This window comes from Chiloscyllium plagiosum, unplaced genomic scaffold, assembly GCF_037043375.1.
Source record: "Chiloscyllium plagiosum isolate Xiang-an unplaced genomic scaffold, Cpla_swu_hap1 HiC_scaffold_32, whole genome shotgun sequence".
NCBI classification, from domain to species: Eukaryota; Metazoa; Chordata; class Chondrichthyes; order Orectolobiformes; family Hemiscylliidae; genus Chiloscyllium; species Chiloscyllium plagiosum.
The window spans coordinates 17,134-34,259 of record NW_028270170.1 but is presented as its reverse complement, the minus strand read 5'-3'; the positions used below and the strand labels follow the sequence as shown (position 1 = coordinate 34,259).

General features: G+C 44.8%; 1 protein-coding gene across 2 annotated transcripts in view; it reads right to left on the bottom strand.

Moving 5' to 3' along the window:
* naglu (N-acetylglucosaminidase, alpha) overlaps nucleotides 1-16,581 on the bottom strand; it is a 58,528-nt gene extending 41,947 nt beyond the window's left edge. Inside the window, exons 1-2 of one of the 2 annotated variants that reach the window (XM_043721568.2) lie at nucleotides 16,154-16,581; nucleotides 3,563-3,710 (exon numbers count right to left, since the gene is read on the bottom strand). In XM_043721568.2, the coding sequence (XP_043577503.2) occupies nucleotides 3,563-3,710; nucleotides 16,154-16,560 (555 nt within the window). In that variant the 5' untranslated portion in view covers nucleotides 16,561-16,581. The remainder of the gene's footprint in view (nucleotides 1-3,562; nucleotides 3,711-16,153) is intronic. The other variant, XM_087977671.1, reaches the window with a different exon arrangement.
* Nucleotides 16,582-17,126: the final 545 nt, after the last annotated feature.

Sequence of the window (17,126 nt, the reverse complement as noted above, 5' to 3'; positions counted from 1 at the left end):
ATGACGACGGATGATATGGTGTATATGGATGTTGGTGGGGTGGTAGGTGAGGACCAGTGGGGTTCTGTCCTGGTGGCGATTGGAGGGGCGGGGCTCAAGGGCGGAGGAACGGGAAGTGGAGGAGATGCGGTGGAGAGCATCGATCACGTCTGGGGGGATATTGCGGTCTTTGAAGGAGGCCATCTCGGTTGTACGGTATTGGAACTGGTCCTCCTGGGAGCAGATGCGGCGGAGACGAAGGAATTGGGAATATGGGATGGCGTTTTTACAGGGGGCAGGGTGGGAGGAGGTGTAGTCTAGTGTCCGTGTTGATTTGATCGCCCGAGATAGAAATGGAGAGGTCTAGGAAGGGGAGGGAGGAGTCTGAGACGGTCCAGGTAATTTGAGGTCGGGGTGGAAGGTGTTGGTAAAGTGAATGAACTCCCTTCCACCCTGCCCCCTGTAAAAACACCATCCCATATTCCCAATTCCTTCATCTCCGCCGCACCCGATGTGGCCTCCTCTATATTGGGGAGACAGGCCGCCTACTAGCGGAACATTTCAGAGAACACCTCTGGGACACACGGACCAACCAACCCAACCACCCCGTGGCTCAACACTTCAACTCCCCCTCCCACTCCACCAAGGACATGCAGGTCCTTGGACTCCTCCATCGCCAGACCATAGCAACACGACGGCTGGAGGAAGAGCGCCTCATCTTCCGCCTAGGAACCCTCCAACCACAAGGGATGAACTCGGATTTCACCAGTTTCCTCATTTCCCCTCCCCCCACCTTGTCTCAGTCCCAACCCTCGAACTCAGCATCACCTTCCTAACCTGCAATCTTCTTCCTGACCTCTCCGCCCCCACCCCCACTCCAGCCTATCACCCTCACCTTAACCTCCTTCCACCTATCGCATTTCCAACGCCCCTCCCCCAAGTTCTCCTCCCTACCTTTTATCTTAGCCTGCTGGACACACTTTCCTCATTTCTGAAGAAGGGCTCATGCCCGAAACATCGATTCTCCTGCGCCTTGGATGCTGCCTGACCGGCTGCACTTTTCCGGCAACACATTTTCAGCTAAGGAAATATTGCTACAACTATATAAGGAATTAGTGAGACTGCACCTGAAATACTGCATAAAATCTTGAGAAAGGTTGGATTTTTACTAGAGGCAGTTCAGAGGAGGTTCAGTAGGTTGATTCTAGAGACGAGGAGCATGGATTATTAAGAGATTGAGCAGTTTCAGCTCTGTAGAGTTTACATGAATTAGAGGAGATCTAATTGAGATTGATGAGATTGACAAATTAGAGATAGAGATGATGTTTCCTCTTGTGGGGTAATCTAGAATGCAAAGGTCCTTGCATTTGGATATGGTGCAACAAATTTAAAACAGAAATCAGGGAAAATCTCTCAAAGGGTTGCAATTTAGAGAGAATTGTAAGGGATAGGATTTATGCACATCTAGATAGGAATAATGTGATCAAGGATAGTCAGCATGGTTTTGTGAAGGGCAAGTCGTGCCTCACAAACCTTATTGAATTCTTTGAAAAGGTGACGAAGGAGGTTGATGAGGGGAAAGCGGTAGATGTGGTATATATGGATTTTAGTAAGGCGTTTGATAAGGTTCCCCATGGTAGGCTACTGCAGAAAATACGGAGATATGGCATTGAGGGTGAGTTGGAGGTTTGGATTAGGAATTGGCTGGATGGAAGAAGACAGAGGGTAGTAGTTGATGGCAAAGTTTCTTCATGGAGTGCCGTCACTAGCGGTGTTCCGCAAGGATCTGTTTTGGGACCATTGCTGTTTGTCATTTTTATAAATGACCTGGAAGAGGGGTTAGAAGGTTGGGTGAGCAAGTTTGCGGATGACACGAAAGTCGGAGGAGTTGTTGACAGTGAGGAAGCATGTGGCAGGTTACAGCAGGATATAGAGAAGCTGCAGAGCTGGGCAGAAAGGTGGCAGATGGAATTCAATGTAGCTAAGTGCGAGGTGATTCACTTTGGGAAGAATAACAAAAAGATGGGGTACTGGGCTAATGGTCGGATACTTGGTAGTGTGGATGAGCAGAGGGATCTTGGTGTCCATGTACACAGATCTCTGAAAGTTGCCACCCAGGTAAATAGTGCGGTGAGGAAGGCATATGGCGTACTGGCTTTTATTGGTAGAGGAATTGAGTTCCGGAGTCCTGAGGTCATGATGCAGTTGTATAAGACTCTGGTACGGCCGCATCTGGAATATTGTGTGCAGTTTTGGTCGCCATACTATAGGAAGGATGTGGAGGCATTGGAACGGGTGCAGAGGAGGTTTACCAGGATGTTGCCTGGTATGGAAGGAAAATCGTATGAGGAAAGACTGAGGCACTTGGGGCTGTTTTCCCTCGAGAAAAGAAGGTTTAGGGGTGACTTGATTGAGGTGTACAAGATGATTAGGGGGTTAGATAGGGTCGACAGTATGAACCTTTTCCCGCGTATTGAGTCGGGTATTACAAGGGGGCATAGCTTTAAATTAAGGGGGGGTAGATATAGGACTGATGTTAGGGGTAGGTTCTTCACTCAGCGAGTCGTTAGTTCATGGAATGCCCTGCCAGTAACAGTGGTGGACTCTCCCTCTTTATGGGCATTTAAGAGGGCATTGGATAGGTATATGGAGGATAGTGGGTTAGTGTAGTTTAGGTGGGCTTGGATCGGCGCAACATCGAGGGCCCAAGGGCCTGTACTGCGCTGTATTCTTCTATGTTCTATGTTCTATGTGTGGAATTCAGTACTCCAGAGAGCAGTGGATGCTGGGACATTGAGTAAATTTAAGGAAATAGATAAGGTTTTAAATTAGTAAATGGGTTGAAGGTTTATGCAGAGTGGGCAGAGAACTGGAGCTTGGGTGTTCTTATAGAGTGCACAGATTAAATTATGCAGGTGACACAAATACAGGAACTTTAGGAGAGCATAACTGGTTAGAGAATAGACTGTCGCTTGTCCAGTATTGTAACCACATAATATTGTACCAAGTGGCTTCAATAAACTCATAGCTGAAGTTTTATGTTATACAATTCACCTCTTTACAAAAATAATTTCATTTGGAAAGGAAAATCATAATAAAACGTTTGTAAGGATATAATCAAAATGTACAGCTTTCTTTGATATCTGGACTGTGGAGAAAGGGGAGATATAACAGTCAGGGTGAAGAGGAGATGGGTAAATATTTTAGCAAAAATATTTTTCAGTATCAGGAGCAGCATTGAGAAATGTTCACTGCAGTCATTAGCAAAGTCAATTGTACATGCCCCATGGAGGCAGCAGGTTTGATTGGATAGATTCTTTTTGACAGGGATGTTTCACATTTCCCAGAAGATTTAGGATTGTGCTGAGATCATCAAACACTTTCAGAAATAATGAAAATCCCACTGAAACATATCCATTTAATTCAGTGAAAGATTGTATAAAATTAAATTTGAATAGCAAGTAACAGATATGAAAAGTTTACATACATTTTAAGATTTCTAGCAAATAGTCTGAAGTCCTCAATAAAGGTTATGGCCAGAAATTGCTTTTAAAAGATCTTTAAACTTGCAGGAATACTTTACCTTTTGCCATATGGCTTCTTGACCAGTAAATGCCAATGGCATATTAATGCCACTCAATGCCATCCAGTCAATTTCTCTCTCCCAGCGCTCCCAGTCCCACCAAACAAATGAATAGCTGTATGCACAGACATTCTGATAATAATGGAATCTAAGTACAATCATAAAAAGAAATTACAAACAGTGAATCAATTTTCAGACATTTGTCTAATATACAAGGACTGGTATCTAAAAATTAAAATTATAAGAAAGTTAATAATATGCCCCTCTTCATCCTGTGCACACATGATAACATTTCAAAGTCACTCCTCATTTCTTTAATCAGCAGTGGAATCTAAATTACTAAGTCCCAATATAGGAAAGAGTTTGTACCATTCTTCTTAACACACATGCATTGATATTCAGTGTACTACTTCCCTCTCCCCCATATACTTATTATCACCGTACACCCAATTTGGCATTTAGTTTGAGACTAAACACTAATAGCAGTCGCGTGGTAGGTGTTTGCATGTAATACTGTGAGGCGATAGGGCAGCACTTCTGAGATGTAGTCAGAGAGAAGTCAAATGTCCCTGACAACTATGTCTGTAGAAAACGCGTCCATCTACAACTTCTCTTGGACCACAAGAATCAGTTGGACCAGCAGATAGACTCACTGAGGAGTATACAGGAGGCAGAAAGTCTTATAGATTGGAATTTTAGGAATGTGATCACATATCAAAGATTTGGCAGATAGGCAATGCAGAAGTCTCCCACGGTTAGTCCACTCTCAAATAAGTGTACTGTTTTCGATACTTTTGAAAGCATCTTGGGGAAAGCAACAACAACAACAGCCAGATCACAGGCACCACATTGACTCTGTTGTACAGCAGGGTTGAAGTGTAGATGAATGTAAGTGATAGTGGAGCTGGAAATGTGTTGCTGGAAAAGCGCAGCAGGTCAGGCAGCATCCAGGGAACAGGAGAATCGACGTTTCGGGCATAAGCCCTTCTTCAGGAATGGGGGCCCCCATTCCTGAAGAAGGACTTATGCCCGAAACGTCGATTCTCCTGTTCCCTGGATGCTGCCTGACCTGCTGCGCTTTTCCAGCAACACATTTCCAGCTCTGATCTCCAGCATCTGCAGACCTCACTTTCTCCTCCTAAGTGATAGTGGACCCTATAGACAGGGACACAGCTAGGCATTTCTGTGGTGAAGAGTGAAACTCCAGGATTACGTGTTGTCTCCCTGGTGCGAGGGTCAAGGATGTGTCTGAACAGCTAGGAATATTGCTGCGATTAACTCATTTCCTCACTCCCCAAAGCTTTTCCATCACTGACAATGGACAAGGCAGGAGTGCAATGGAATAATCCCCATTTTTTGGATACGTGCAGCTACAACAAAACACAACAAGCTTGATACCATCTGCGACAAAGCAGCCTGCTCGTTTGGCACAACATCTACAAACATACACTCCCTTCACCACCAATGCCCGGTAGCTGCAGTGTGTACTTTCTAGAGCTCTGAAGAAATTCACCAAAGATCTTCAGTCAGCACCTTCCAAACACACAACTGCTATCTAGAAGTACAAGGGCAGCAGATACATGGGAACACTACCATCTTGAAGTCCCCCTCCAAGCCATTCATCCGGACCCGGAAATATAATAATAACAGTTCCTTCACTGTTGTACAATCATACAGCACGAAAACAAACCCTCAGTCCAACTCAGCTGTACCAACCAGACATCCCAGTCTGACCAAGTCCCATTTGCCAGCATTTGGCCCATATCCCTCTAAGCTGTTCATGTACCCATCCAAATGCTTTTCAAATGTTGTAATTGTACCCACCTCCACCACTTCCTCTGGCAGCTCATTCCATGCATGCACCACTGTGTTAAAAAATTACTCCTCAGGTCCTTTTTAAGTCTTTCCTCTCTCACCTCAAACCTATGCCCTCCAGGTTTGGACATTCCCCCACCCTAGGAAATCCTGCAATTCCCTCCCTAATGGCACTGAGGGTCAACCCACAGCAGGGAGACTGCAGTAGTTTAAGAAGGCAGCTCTCAACCTTCTCAAGGACAACTAGGGACAGGCATTAAATGCTGGCCAGTCACCAATGTCCAAATTCCACAAAAAATGAATTTAAGAATACTGCACAGATATTCTTATTGGAGGAGTGTGAGCAGCCAGAGGCTGTGGTCCACACTGGTATTGCTCCTGCAAACAGAATTTAGGGATTTAAGTTGAAAAGCAGGAGTCCTAGGGGTGTAATCTCAGGATTACTCCATACGTCACATACTAGTGAGGCCAAAATTAGGAAGATAATACAGTTGAATATATGGCTAAATGGCATTCAGCTATCTGGATCATTGGGATCTCTTCTAGGGCAATACAGACTTCTTTAAAATGAACACGTTGCATCTATAATAGAGGGGCATCAATATCCTGACAGGAAAGTTTGCTAGTGCCACTTTGTAGATTAGATTACTTACAGTGTGGAAACAGGCCCTTCGGCCCAAAAAGTCCACACTGACCCGCCGAAGCGCAACCCACCCAGACCCATTCCCCTACATTACCCCTTCACCTAACACTATGGGCAATTTAGCATGGCCAATTCACCTAACCTGCACATTTTTGGACTGTGGGAGGAAACCAGAGCAACTGGAGGAAACCCACGCAGACAAAGGGAGAATGTGCAAACTCCACACAGTCAAGAGTACGGCAGGGGAATGGGAACCAGAGTGTTAGGTCAGCATGTGCAGTGATTGAGATGAAGCAAGAGGTTAAGTCTATTAAGTCTAATAGGAAGAAGAAATGGGACAAACTGAACACAATGGAATTGGGGAGTCTGAAGTGTATTTATTTAACATAAGGAACTTAACAGGTAAGGCAGATGAGCTTAAAGCCTGGATTAATACATGGAACGACAATGTCATAGCCATTACAGAAACTTGGTTGAGAGAAGGGCAGGGATAAATTTAGGACTGCAGATGCTGGAGCTCAGAGTTGTGTGTGGTGCTGGAAAAGCACAACAGGTCAGGCAGCATCGGAGGAGCAGGAGCGGGCAAGACTGGTAACTCACTGTTTCCAGGCATGACAGAGAGGGATGTAAAAAGTAGTGGGGAGAGTTGCATTACTGATTGATAAGGATGTCACAGCTGTATTAAGAGGACATCCTGGAGGGCTCATCCACCGAAGCCACATGGGTAGAACAGAAGAACAAGAAAGTTTCAATCACTATGATGGAATTATACTGCAAGCCTCCTAATAGTTAGGAGAGACAGATGAACAAATTATGTCGACAGATCATGGGAAGATGTCAGAGTTGTTATAATGGGTGATTTTAACATTCCCAATATGGACTGAGGGTTCCTTAATGCCAGGGACTTGGATGGGTCAGAATTTGTTAGGAATTTATAGACCAATGAACCTCACATCAGTGGGACTGGACTTACTTGCACTTGAAAAAGATCGCACTTATTAGAGATAGTCAGCATGGCCTTGCGCATGGATGGTCTTCTCTCTCAAATTTGATTGAGCTTTCTGAGGAAGTGATCAAGATTATTGTTGAGGGTAGCCTAAATGGACTTTACAAAAGTATTTGACAAGGTCTCTCATGGTAGGCTGGTCCAGAAGATTAAGTCACATGGAATCTACGGCGAGTTGGTAAATTGGATACAAAATTGGCTTGGTCATAGAAGACAGAGGGTTATCAGGAAGGGTGATTTTCTGACTGGAGATCTACAACCAGTCCACAAGGATCAATGCTTTGACCTCTGTTGTTTGCGTACATGTGATTTGGATAAAAATGTAGATGATCTCATTTGTAAGTTTACAGATGACACAAAAGTTGATGGAATTGTAGATAGTGAGGGAGATCGTCAAAGGATATAGCAGGATATAGATCAGTTGGAAAGTTGGGCAGAGAAATGGCACATCAAGTTTAATCTGGACAAGTATGAAATGATGCATCTTGGGAGGTCAAATGTAAAAGGAAAGTATACAATAAATGGCAGGACCCTTAACATTGATATACAGAGAGACCTTGGAGTGCATGTCCATTGCTCCCTCAAAGTGGCAACATAACATCAAGGGCAGCACGGTGGCACAGTGGCTAGCACTGCTGCCTCACAGTGCCAGAGACCCGGGTTCAATTCCCACCTCAGGCAACTGTCTGTGTGGAGTTTGCACATTCTCCCAATGTCTGTGTGGGTTTCCTCTGGGTGCTCCGCTTTCCTCCCACAGTCCAAAAATGTGCAGGTTAGGTGAATTGGCCATGCTAAATTGCCCGTAGTGTTAGGTGAAGGGGTAAATGTAGGGGAATGGGTCTGGGTGGGTTGCTCTTTGGAGGGTAGGTGTGGACTTGTTGGGCCAAAGGGCCTGTTTCTACACTGTAAGTAATCTAATCTAATCATAACTGGATAAGGTAGTCAAGAATGTGCAAAACATGTTTGCCTTCAACAATTGGAGAACTGAGTATAGAAGTTGGCAAAGTCATGTTGCAGCTATACTAAATTTTATTTAGGCAACATTTGAAAATTCTGTGCAGTTCTGGTTGCCACTCAATAGGAGGGATGTGCAGGCTTTGGACAGGGTGCAAAAATGATTTACCATAATGTTGCCTGGATTGGAGTCCATTAGTTATAAGGAGTGCTTGGACAAACTTGGGTTGTTTTTTCTAGAAGGTCAGAGGCTGAGGGGTGACCTGATAGAATGTGAGCGGCAAAGTTAAGGTCCTTCCCTGCTTGCAATCGGTGGACTGGTCCAAATTCAAGAACTCAGCAGCCAACCTAAGTGGGTTTGCCACTATCATCACAGACTACATCAGTCAGTGTACGGAGGATTGTATGCCAAAGAACTTAATCAAAGTGTTCCCCAAATGGAAACTTTGGACAAACTGCGAGATCTACTCCCTACTGAAGTCCAGGTCTGAGACATTGAAATTGGGTGACCCTGATCTACACAAAAATCTAGGCACAACCTTCGCAAAGCCATCAGAGATGCCAAGAGACAATACCAAACTAAACTAGAGTCCCAGACTAACTACACAAACACACGTCGATTATAGCAAGGATTACACAATGTAATGGTATACTCAGTGAAGACAAGTAGAATTGCTGGCAATAACGCATCCCCTCCAAGTGAGCTCAATGTATTCTATGCTGTTTTTGAACAGAAGGCCAGTGAAATGATGTACCCACAATCACAATCTGATTGGCCTTCTTGAAAGTGAACCCGCAAAAAGTGACTGACCCACACTGAAGTCCCCAGCTATGCACCAGCTGGCAGTTGTATTTGCAGACATGTTTAATCTCTCCTTAAAGTGATCTGAAATTCCTACCTGCTTCAAGAAGAACACTATTATCCCAATAACTAAAACAAAATGGCAACACGCCTTAATGACTATCACCTGGTGGCTCCAACACACATCATTATGAATTGCTTCGACTTCAGCCTCCAAGATTGCCTTGATCCACAAGAATTCACCTTCAGTCACAACAGATCCACAGCAGATGCCATCTCCCTGGCCCTGCAGTCATCCCTGGAACAAGGGCACCTACTTCCGACTCCTATTTATTGACTTTAACTCCGCCTTCAACACCATAATTCCAGCCAAACTCATCTCCAAACTCCAAGACCTAGAACTCTATTTCCTCAGCAACTGGCTCCTTGACTTCCTGACCCACAGACCACCAACAGTAAGGATAGGTGACAACACCTCCTCCACGATAATCCTCAGCACCAGTGGGCCAAAAGACTGTATACTCAAACTCTTACTATACTCCTTTTACACTCATGACTTTGGCCAGATTCTGCTCTCAGCTTACATGTTTGCTGATGACACCATCCTGGTGGGTCAGATTTTAAACAGTGATAAGATAAAGTACAGGAAAGAGATAGGGAGCTTAGTGGCATGGTGCAAAGACAACAATCTCTCTCTCAATGTCAGAAAAACAAAAGGAGCTGGACATTGACTTCAGGAAAGAGGGTGGAGGATGCGCCTCTGTGTGTATCAATCGTGCTGAGGTGGAGATGGTCGAGAGCTTCACGTTTCTAGGAATAAGTATCACCAATTTGTCTTGGTTTATCTATGCTGACACGGTCAGGAAAGCACACCAACATTACTACTTCCTCAGAAGACTAAGGAAATTCAGCAATGACTTTTATCAATTTTTTTTAAGGTATACCACAGAAAGCATTTTATCTGGAAGCATCACAATTTGATATGGCAGTTGCTCTGCCCAAGAACACAAGAAATAGAGAGTTGTGAACACAGCCCAGTCCATCATACAACCCAGCCTTCTATCCATCAATTCAGTCCATACTTCCCTCGGGAAAGCAGCTAACATAATCAAAGAACCCACCCACCCCAGTTATTCTCTCTTCCACCGGGCGGAAGATACAGAAGTTTGAAAACACTAACAGATTCAAGAACAGCTTCTTCTCTGCTGTTAACAGACTTTTGAGTGCAACTCTCATATATGAAAGTTGATCTTTCTCTGCAGCTTTTCTGTAGCTAGAACACTATATTCTGTCTTTTGTTCTATTACACTGAAGCACTTATGTATGATTTACCTGGATAGCACACAAAACAATACTTCTACTGTATCTCAGTATATGTGACAACAATAAATCAAATCAAATCCTTTTCCCAGGGTGGAAATGTCAAATATTAGGGTGAAAGTTTAAAGTAGATGTGTGAGGCAAGATTTTTTTTTTTTTACACACAGAGGATTACAGGTGCCAGTAGCTTACTGCTAGGGGAGGTGGTAGAAGCAGATAGAATTGCATCATTTAAGAAGCATTTAGACAGAACAAAGAACAGGAACAGGCTCTTCGGTCCACCAAGACTACGCCGACACATGGTACCCCTCTAAAGTAAAAACATTTTTGCTACACAGTCAATATCCATCTATTCCCTTCCTACGCATATATCTGTCAAGATGGCTTCTAAATATTGATATTGTATCTGCCTCCACCATAGAACATAGAACATAGAACATAGAAGAATACAGCGCAGTACAGGCCCTTGGGCCCTCGATGTTGCGCCGATCCAAGCCCACCTAAACTACACTAACCCACTATCCTCCATATACCTATCCAATGCCCTCTTAAATGCCCATAAAGAGGGAGAGTCCACCACTGTTACTGGCAGGGCATTCCATGAACTAACGACTCGCTGAGTGAAGAACCTACCCCTAACATCAGTCCTATATCTACCCCCCCTTAATTTAAAGCTATGCCCCCTTGTAATACCCGACTCAATACGCGGGAAAAGGTTCATACTGTCGACCCTATCTAACCCCCTAATCATCTTGTACACCTCAATCAAGTCACCCCTAAACCTTCTTTTCTCTAGTGAAAACAGCCCCAAGTGCCTCAGTCTTTCCTCATACGATTTTCCTTCCATACCAGGCAACATCCTGGTAAACCTCCTCTGCACCCGTTCCAATGCCTCCACATCCTTCCTATAGTATGGCGACCAAAACTGCACACAATATTCCAGATGCGGCCGTACCAGAGTCTTATACAACTGCATCATGACCTCAGGACTCCGGAACTCAATTCCTCTACCAATAAAAGCCAGTACGCCATATGCCTTCCTCACCGCACTATTTACCTGGGTGGCAACTTTCAGAGATCTGTGTACATGGACACCAAGATCCCTCTGCTCATCCACACTACCAAGTATCCGACCATTAGCCCAGTACCCCATCTTTTTGTTATTCTTCCCAAAGTGAATCACCTCGCACTTAGCTACATTGAATTCCATCTGCCACCTTTCTGCCCAGCTCTGCAGCTTCTCTATATCCTGCTGTAACCTGCCACATGCTTCCTCACTGTCAACAACTCCTCCGACTTTCGTGTCATCCGCAAACTTGCTCACCCAACCTTCTAACCCCTCTTCCAGGTCATTTATAAAAATGACAAACAGCAATGGTCCCAAAACAGATCCTTGCGGAACACCGCTAGTGACGGCACTCCATGAAGAAACTTTGCCATCAACTACTACCCTCTGTCTTCTTCCATCCAGCCAATTCCTAATCCAAACCTCCAACTCACCCTCAATGCCATATCTCCGTATTTTCTGCAGTAGCCTACCATGGGGAACCTTATCAAACGCCTTACTAAAATCCATATATACCACATCTACCGCTTTCCCCTCATCAACCTCCTTCGTCACCTTTTCAAAGAATTCAATAAGGTTTGTGAGGCACGACTTGCCCTTCACAAAACCATGCTGACTATCCTTGATCACATTATTCCTATCTAGATGTGCATAAATCCTATCCCTTACAATTCTCTCTAAGACTTTGCCCACAACAGAAGTGAGACTCACCGGCCTATAGTTACTAGGGCTATCCCTACTCCCCTTTTTGAACAAGGGAACCACATTTGCTATCCTCCAGTCTTCTGGGACTACTCCTGTAGACAAAGAGGACATAAAAATCAAGGCCAATGGCTCTGCAATCTCCTCCCTTGCTTCCCAGAGAATCCTAGGATAAATGCCATCAGGCCCAGGGGACTTATCTATTTTCACCTTTTCCAGGATTTCCAACACCTCTTCTCTACATACCTCAAAGCCATCCATTCTACTTATTTGTGCCTCAATAAGAACAATGCCCTGTTCCTGAGTGAATACTGAAGAAAAGTATTCATTCATTGTCTCCCCAATCTCTTCCGCCTCCACACGCAACTTCCCCCTACTATCCTTGACTGGACCTATTCCTACCCTAGTCATTCTTTTATTCCTAACATACCTATAGAAAGCCTTAGGGTTTTCCCTAATCCTATCTACTAAGGACCTTTCATGTCCCCTCCTTGCTGCTTTTAGCTCTCTCTTCAGGTCCTTCCTGGCTACCCTATAACTCTCAATCGCCCCAATTGAACCTTCACGTCTCATCTTGAGATAGGCCGCCCTCTTCCATTTAACAAGGGATTCCAATTCCTTATTAAACCACGGCTCCCTCGCACGACCCTTTCCTACCTGCCTGACAGGTACATAATTATCAAGGACACTCAATAGTTGCCCCTTGAACAAGTTCCACATATCATTTACACTCTTGCCTTGGAGTCTACTTTTCCAAGCCACACATCCTAAGTCATGCCTCACCGCATCATAATTTCCCTTACCCCAGCTATAATTCTTGCCCTGTAGTACACACTTATCCCTCTCCATCACGAGTGTAAAAATCACCGAATTATGGTCACTATCCCCAAAGTGCTCACCTACCTCTAATTCTAACACCTGGCCTGGTTCGTTACCCAGAACCAAATCCAGTATGGCCTCACCTCTTGTTGGCCTGTCTACATATTGTGTCAGGAAACTCTCCTGCACACATTGAACAAACACTGACCCATCTAAAGAACTTGAGCTATAGCTTTCCCAATCAATATCAGGAAAGTTAAAGTCCCCCATAACAACCACCCTATTACTGTCACTCATCTCCTGAATCACCTTCCCTATCCTTTCTTCAATGATTCTAGGACTATTAGGAGGCCTGTAAAAGACTCCTAACAGAGTGACCTCACCTTTCCTATTCCTAACCTCAGCCCAAACTACCTCAGATGGCAAGTCCTCATCCATCGTCCTTTCCACCGCTGTAATACTATCTTTGACAAGCAATGCCACACCTCCCCCTCTTTTACCCCCACCTCTAAACCTACTAAAACATTTAAATCCCGGAACCTGCAACAGCCAATCCTGTCCCTGTTCTAGCCATGTCTCCGTAATAGCCACAACATCGAAGTCCCAGGTACCAACCAACGCTGCAAGTTCACCTACCTTATTTCGTATACTTCTTGCATTGAAGTATACACACTTCAAGCCACTTCCCTGTTTACAGGCACCCTCCTTGGAAATTGATGCCATGTTCCTCACCTCCCTACACTCCAGGCCCTGCACCCTGAAGCTACAATCTGGGTTCCCATGCCCCTGCCGAGTTAGTTTAAACCCCCCCCAAGAGCACTAGCAAACCTCCCCCCAAGGATACTGGTTCCCCTCAGGTTCAGGTGTAGACCATCCTGTTTATAGAGGTCCCACCGTCCCCAGAAAGAACCCCAGTTATCCAAAAACTGGAACCCCTCCCTCCTGCACCATCCCTGAAGCCACGCATTTAATTGTTCTCTCTCCCTATTCCTCGAATCTCTATCACGTGGCACGGGTAACAAACCAGAGACAACAACTCTGTTTGTTCTAACTCCAAGCTTCCAACCTAGCTCCCTGAAAGCCTGTCTAACATCCTCAGCACTCCTACCTATGTCGTTGGTGCCAATGTGGACCACGACTTCGGGTTGCTCCCCCTCCCCCTCCAGGACCCGGAAAACACGATCAGAGACATCACGTACCCTTGCACCTGGGAGGCAACATACCAAACGTGAGTCTCTCTCGTTCCCACAAAACCGCCTATCTGTGCCACGAACTATCGAGTCCCCAATTACTACTGCTCTGCTCTTCTTCACCCTTCCCTTCTGAGTAACGGGGACAGGCTCCGTGCCAGAGACCTGAGCCCCGTTACTTACCCCTGGTAAGTCATCCCCCCCACTTCCTCTGGTAGTGCATTCAGGCACTTACCATCTTGTTTATTAAAAAAAAACTCATTTTTTCCCCCTTAAAAGTACCCACTTTTACTTTAAATCTATGCCTCCAGTAATTGACATTTCTTTCCTGGAAAAAAGACACTCATACCTATAATAATTTTGTAAACATCTAATAGGTCACTCCCTTGTCCTCCATCATTCAAGTGAAAACAATATAAGTTTCTCTGATCTGTCCTCATAGCTTCTACCCTCCAAACTAGGCAACATCCCAGTAAACCGCTCCAGTATCCTCTCCAAAGCCTCAGTATCCTTCTTGCAGAGTAGTGACCAGAACTGCGCACAATATTCCAAATGTGGCCTAACTAAGTTCTATGTAGCTGCAAAATGCCTTGCCAATTACTGTATAATTAAAGCCTTCAAGATATTACGGGAAAAAATAGGGTAGAAAGATAAACGATTCCCACTGTTTGAGGATTCTAGAACTCGGGGACATTGGTCTGGTCCTAATACTCAGACTTTCACGAGAGATATTAGGAAGCACTTATAGACACTTCAGTCAAACCAGTCCATGCTGAATATATTCCCAAACCAAACTAGTCCCACCCACCTGCTCCTGACCCATATCCCTCCAAACTTTTCCTATTCATGTTACCATTTGTATCCATATCCACCACTTTCTCAGCAAGTTCATTCCACATGCAAACTATGCTGTGTAAAAGAATTGCCTCTCATGTCTTTATTAAACCTCTCCTCTCACCTTAAAAAATGTGCGCTATACTCTTGAAATCCCCAATCCAAGGGAAAAGACAACTACCACTAACTTTACCTATACCTCTCATTATTTTATTAACATCAATAAAGTCACCTCTCAACCTCCTACACTCCAGTAAAAAAGTTCTCACCTATCCAGCCATTCTTTATAACTCAAACTTTCCCTACCCAGCAACATCCCGGTAAATCTTTTCCAAACCCTCTCCAGCTTACGTGGTGGGGAGTGGTACTGAGCAAACTGATGCAAATAGGAGTTGATAAATCTCTTGAGTCTAGATGGACTTCATCCTAGGATCTTAAAGGAGATAGTTGAGGAGATAGTAGGATGCCTTGGTCGTAATTTTACAAAACTTGTTATTATCTTAGAAAGGATGCATCAGACTAGAGAGTAGCAAATATAACTCTTTTCAAGAAGGGACTACAGGAAACTATACACGAGTTATCTTGATATCTGTTGCAGGGAAGTTTTTTAGAATTATAGAATCCCTACAGTGTACATACAGGCCATTTGTCCCATCGGATTCACACCAACTCACTCCCCTACCCTGTCCCTGTAACCCTGTATTTCCCATGGCTAATCCATCTAGCCTGCACCGCCTGAACACTATGGACAATTTAGCACAGCCAATCCACCTAACCTACTTATCTTTGGGTTGTGGGAGGAAACCGGAGCACCCAGAGAAAATGCGCACCTTCATGGTAAGAATGCACAAACTCCACTAAGACAGCTGCCTGAGAATGGAATCAAACCAAGGTCCCTGGCACTGAGGTTGCAATACTAACTGCCGAGCCAGTGTGCTGAAATTTTGAAGAACTTATTCAAAACTTCTGGCTTCACACACAAATATCACTATTGCCCTCAATGGACCCTACTTTATTATTATTGGTTACTCTCTTGCCCCTAATATACTTATAACAAACCTTTGGATTTTTCTTAATGCTATTGTCTTCCTTGGAACAAAAACGAGTGAAAATTGATTTGATAGGCTTGTACAAAGTTTGGATAAGATGGGCAATAGCTGATAGTACTTGAAGGCACAGGTTTTGGATTAGACACACAGAAGCAATATGAGGAAGAACTTTTTCTACAACAGTGAGTAGGAGTGATAGGAACTTGCTGCACACAAGGGTGATGAAAACAGAGACAATGAGTAACTTTAAAGGAAAATTGCAGGGCACTTGACAGAAGTGCCATTGTGGGGCTACAGGTATACAGTAGGGGAACGGGATTGAGGTGTTCTCCAGAGCTGGCATGAACACAATAGATCGAATGGCCTTAGTTTTGCCGCAAGAATCTATTACCTGTTCGGCGAGGTAATTCGCAACGGTTTTGGGAGAACGGGCAGCGGCGATGGCACCTTGAGCTGATTGCCGGACCAAGAGATGTGGCAGTCACAGAAAGAGCTCAGATATCGGTACAGGCCAGTGGCAGTGGCCACGCCGGTGTTGCCCAGGACAGATAGCCGGCCATCGGCAAGTGACCGCACTTCAAACCGATCCCGCTGCTCGGGCCCAGGCATCGAGCGGTTCACCGTCAGCAGGAAATCCGGAGCTCTGGGTCCAAGCAGCCGCAGCAGCAGCTCCCGCACAGCCTTTGTCTGCTCCAAGTCGGTCGCAGTCGGCCTTAGATGCTCTAATGTCTGGAAATCACAATGGACACTAACCAAGGCCGCAGATAACAACAACACCCAACAGCCCGCTGCCGCCATACCAACGCATCCAATAATGACTGACAGCTGAAACACCCAATTAGGAACCAAGGCTCTATAGTGGAGACCCGCCCTCCTCGTATTGACAACAGCAACATCAGTCATTGGATGGATATGAAAGTAGAATACTGTTGAAACAAAAACATATAGCGCTGGAGGAACTCAGCAAGGTCTGGCAGCATCCATGGAGATAGAAACACACTTAATGTTTCGCGTTTAAAGACTTCTTCAGGATATCTCTGCAGGAATTCTTCAGGGTGGAGTCCTAGGCCCAATCATTTTCAGCTGCTTCATCAATGACCTTCAGTCCACCATAATATCGGAAATGAAAATGTCCTCTGATGATTGTACAACGTTTAGTGGCATTTGTGACTCCTCAGATACAGAAGCAATCCATGTTCAAATGCAACAAGATCTGGACAATAAGGGGAAGTAATAGCCTAGTGCTACCATCACTGGATTGTTAATCCAGCGACACAGGTAATATCAACTAGGAGAAAGTGAGGACTGCAGATGCTGGAGATCAGAGCTGAAAAATGTGTTGCTGGAAAAGCGCAGCAGGTCAG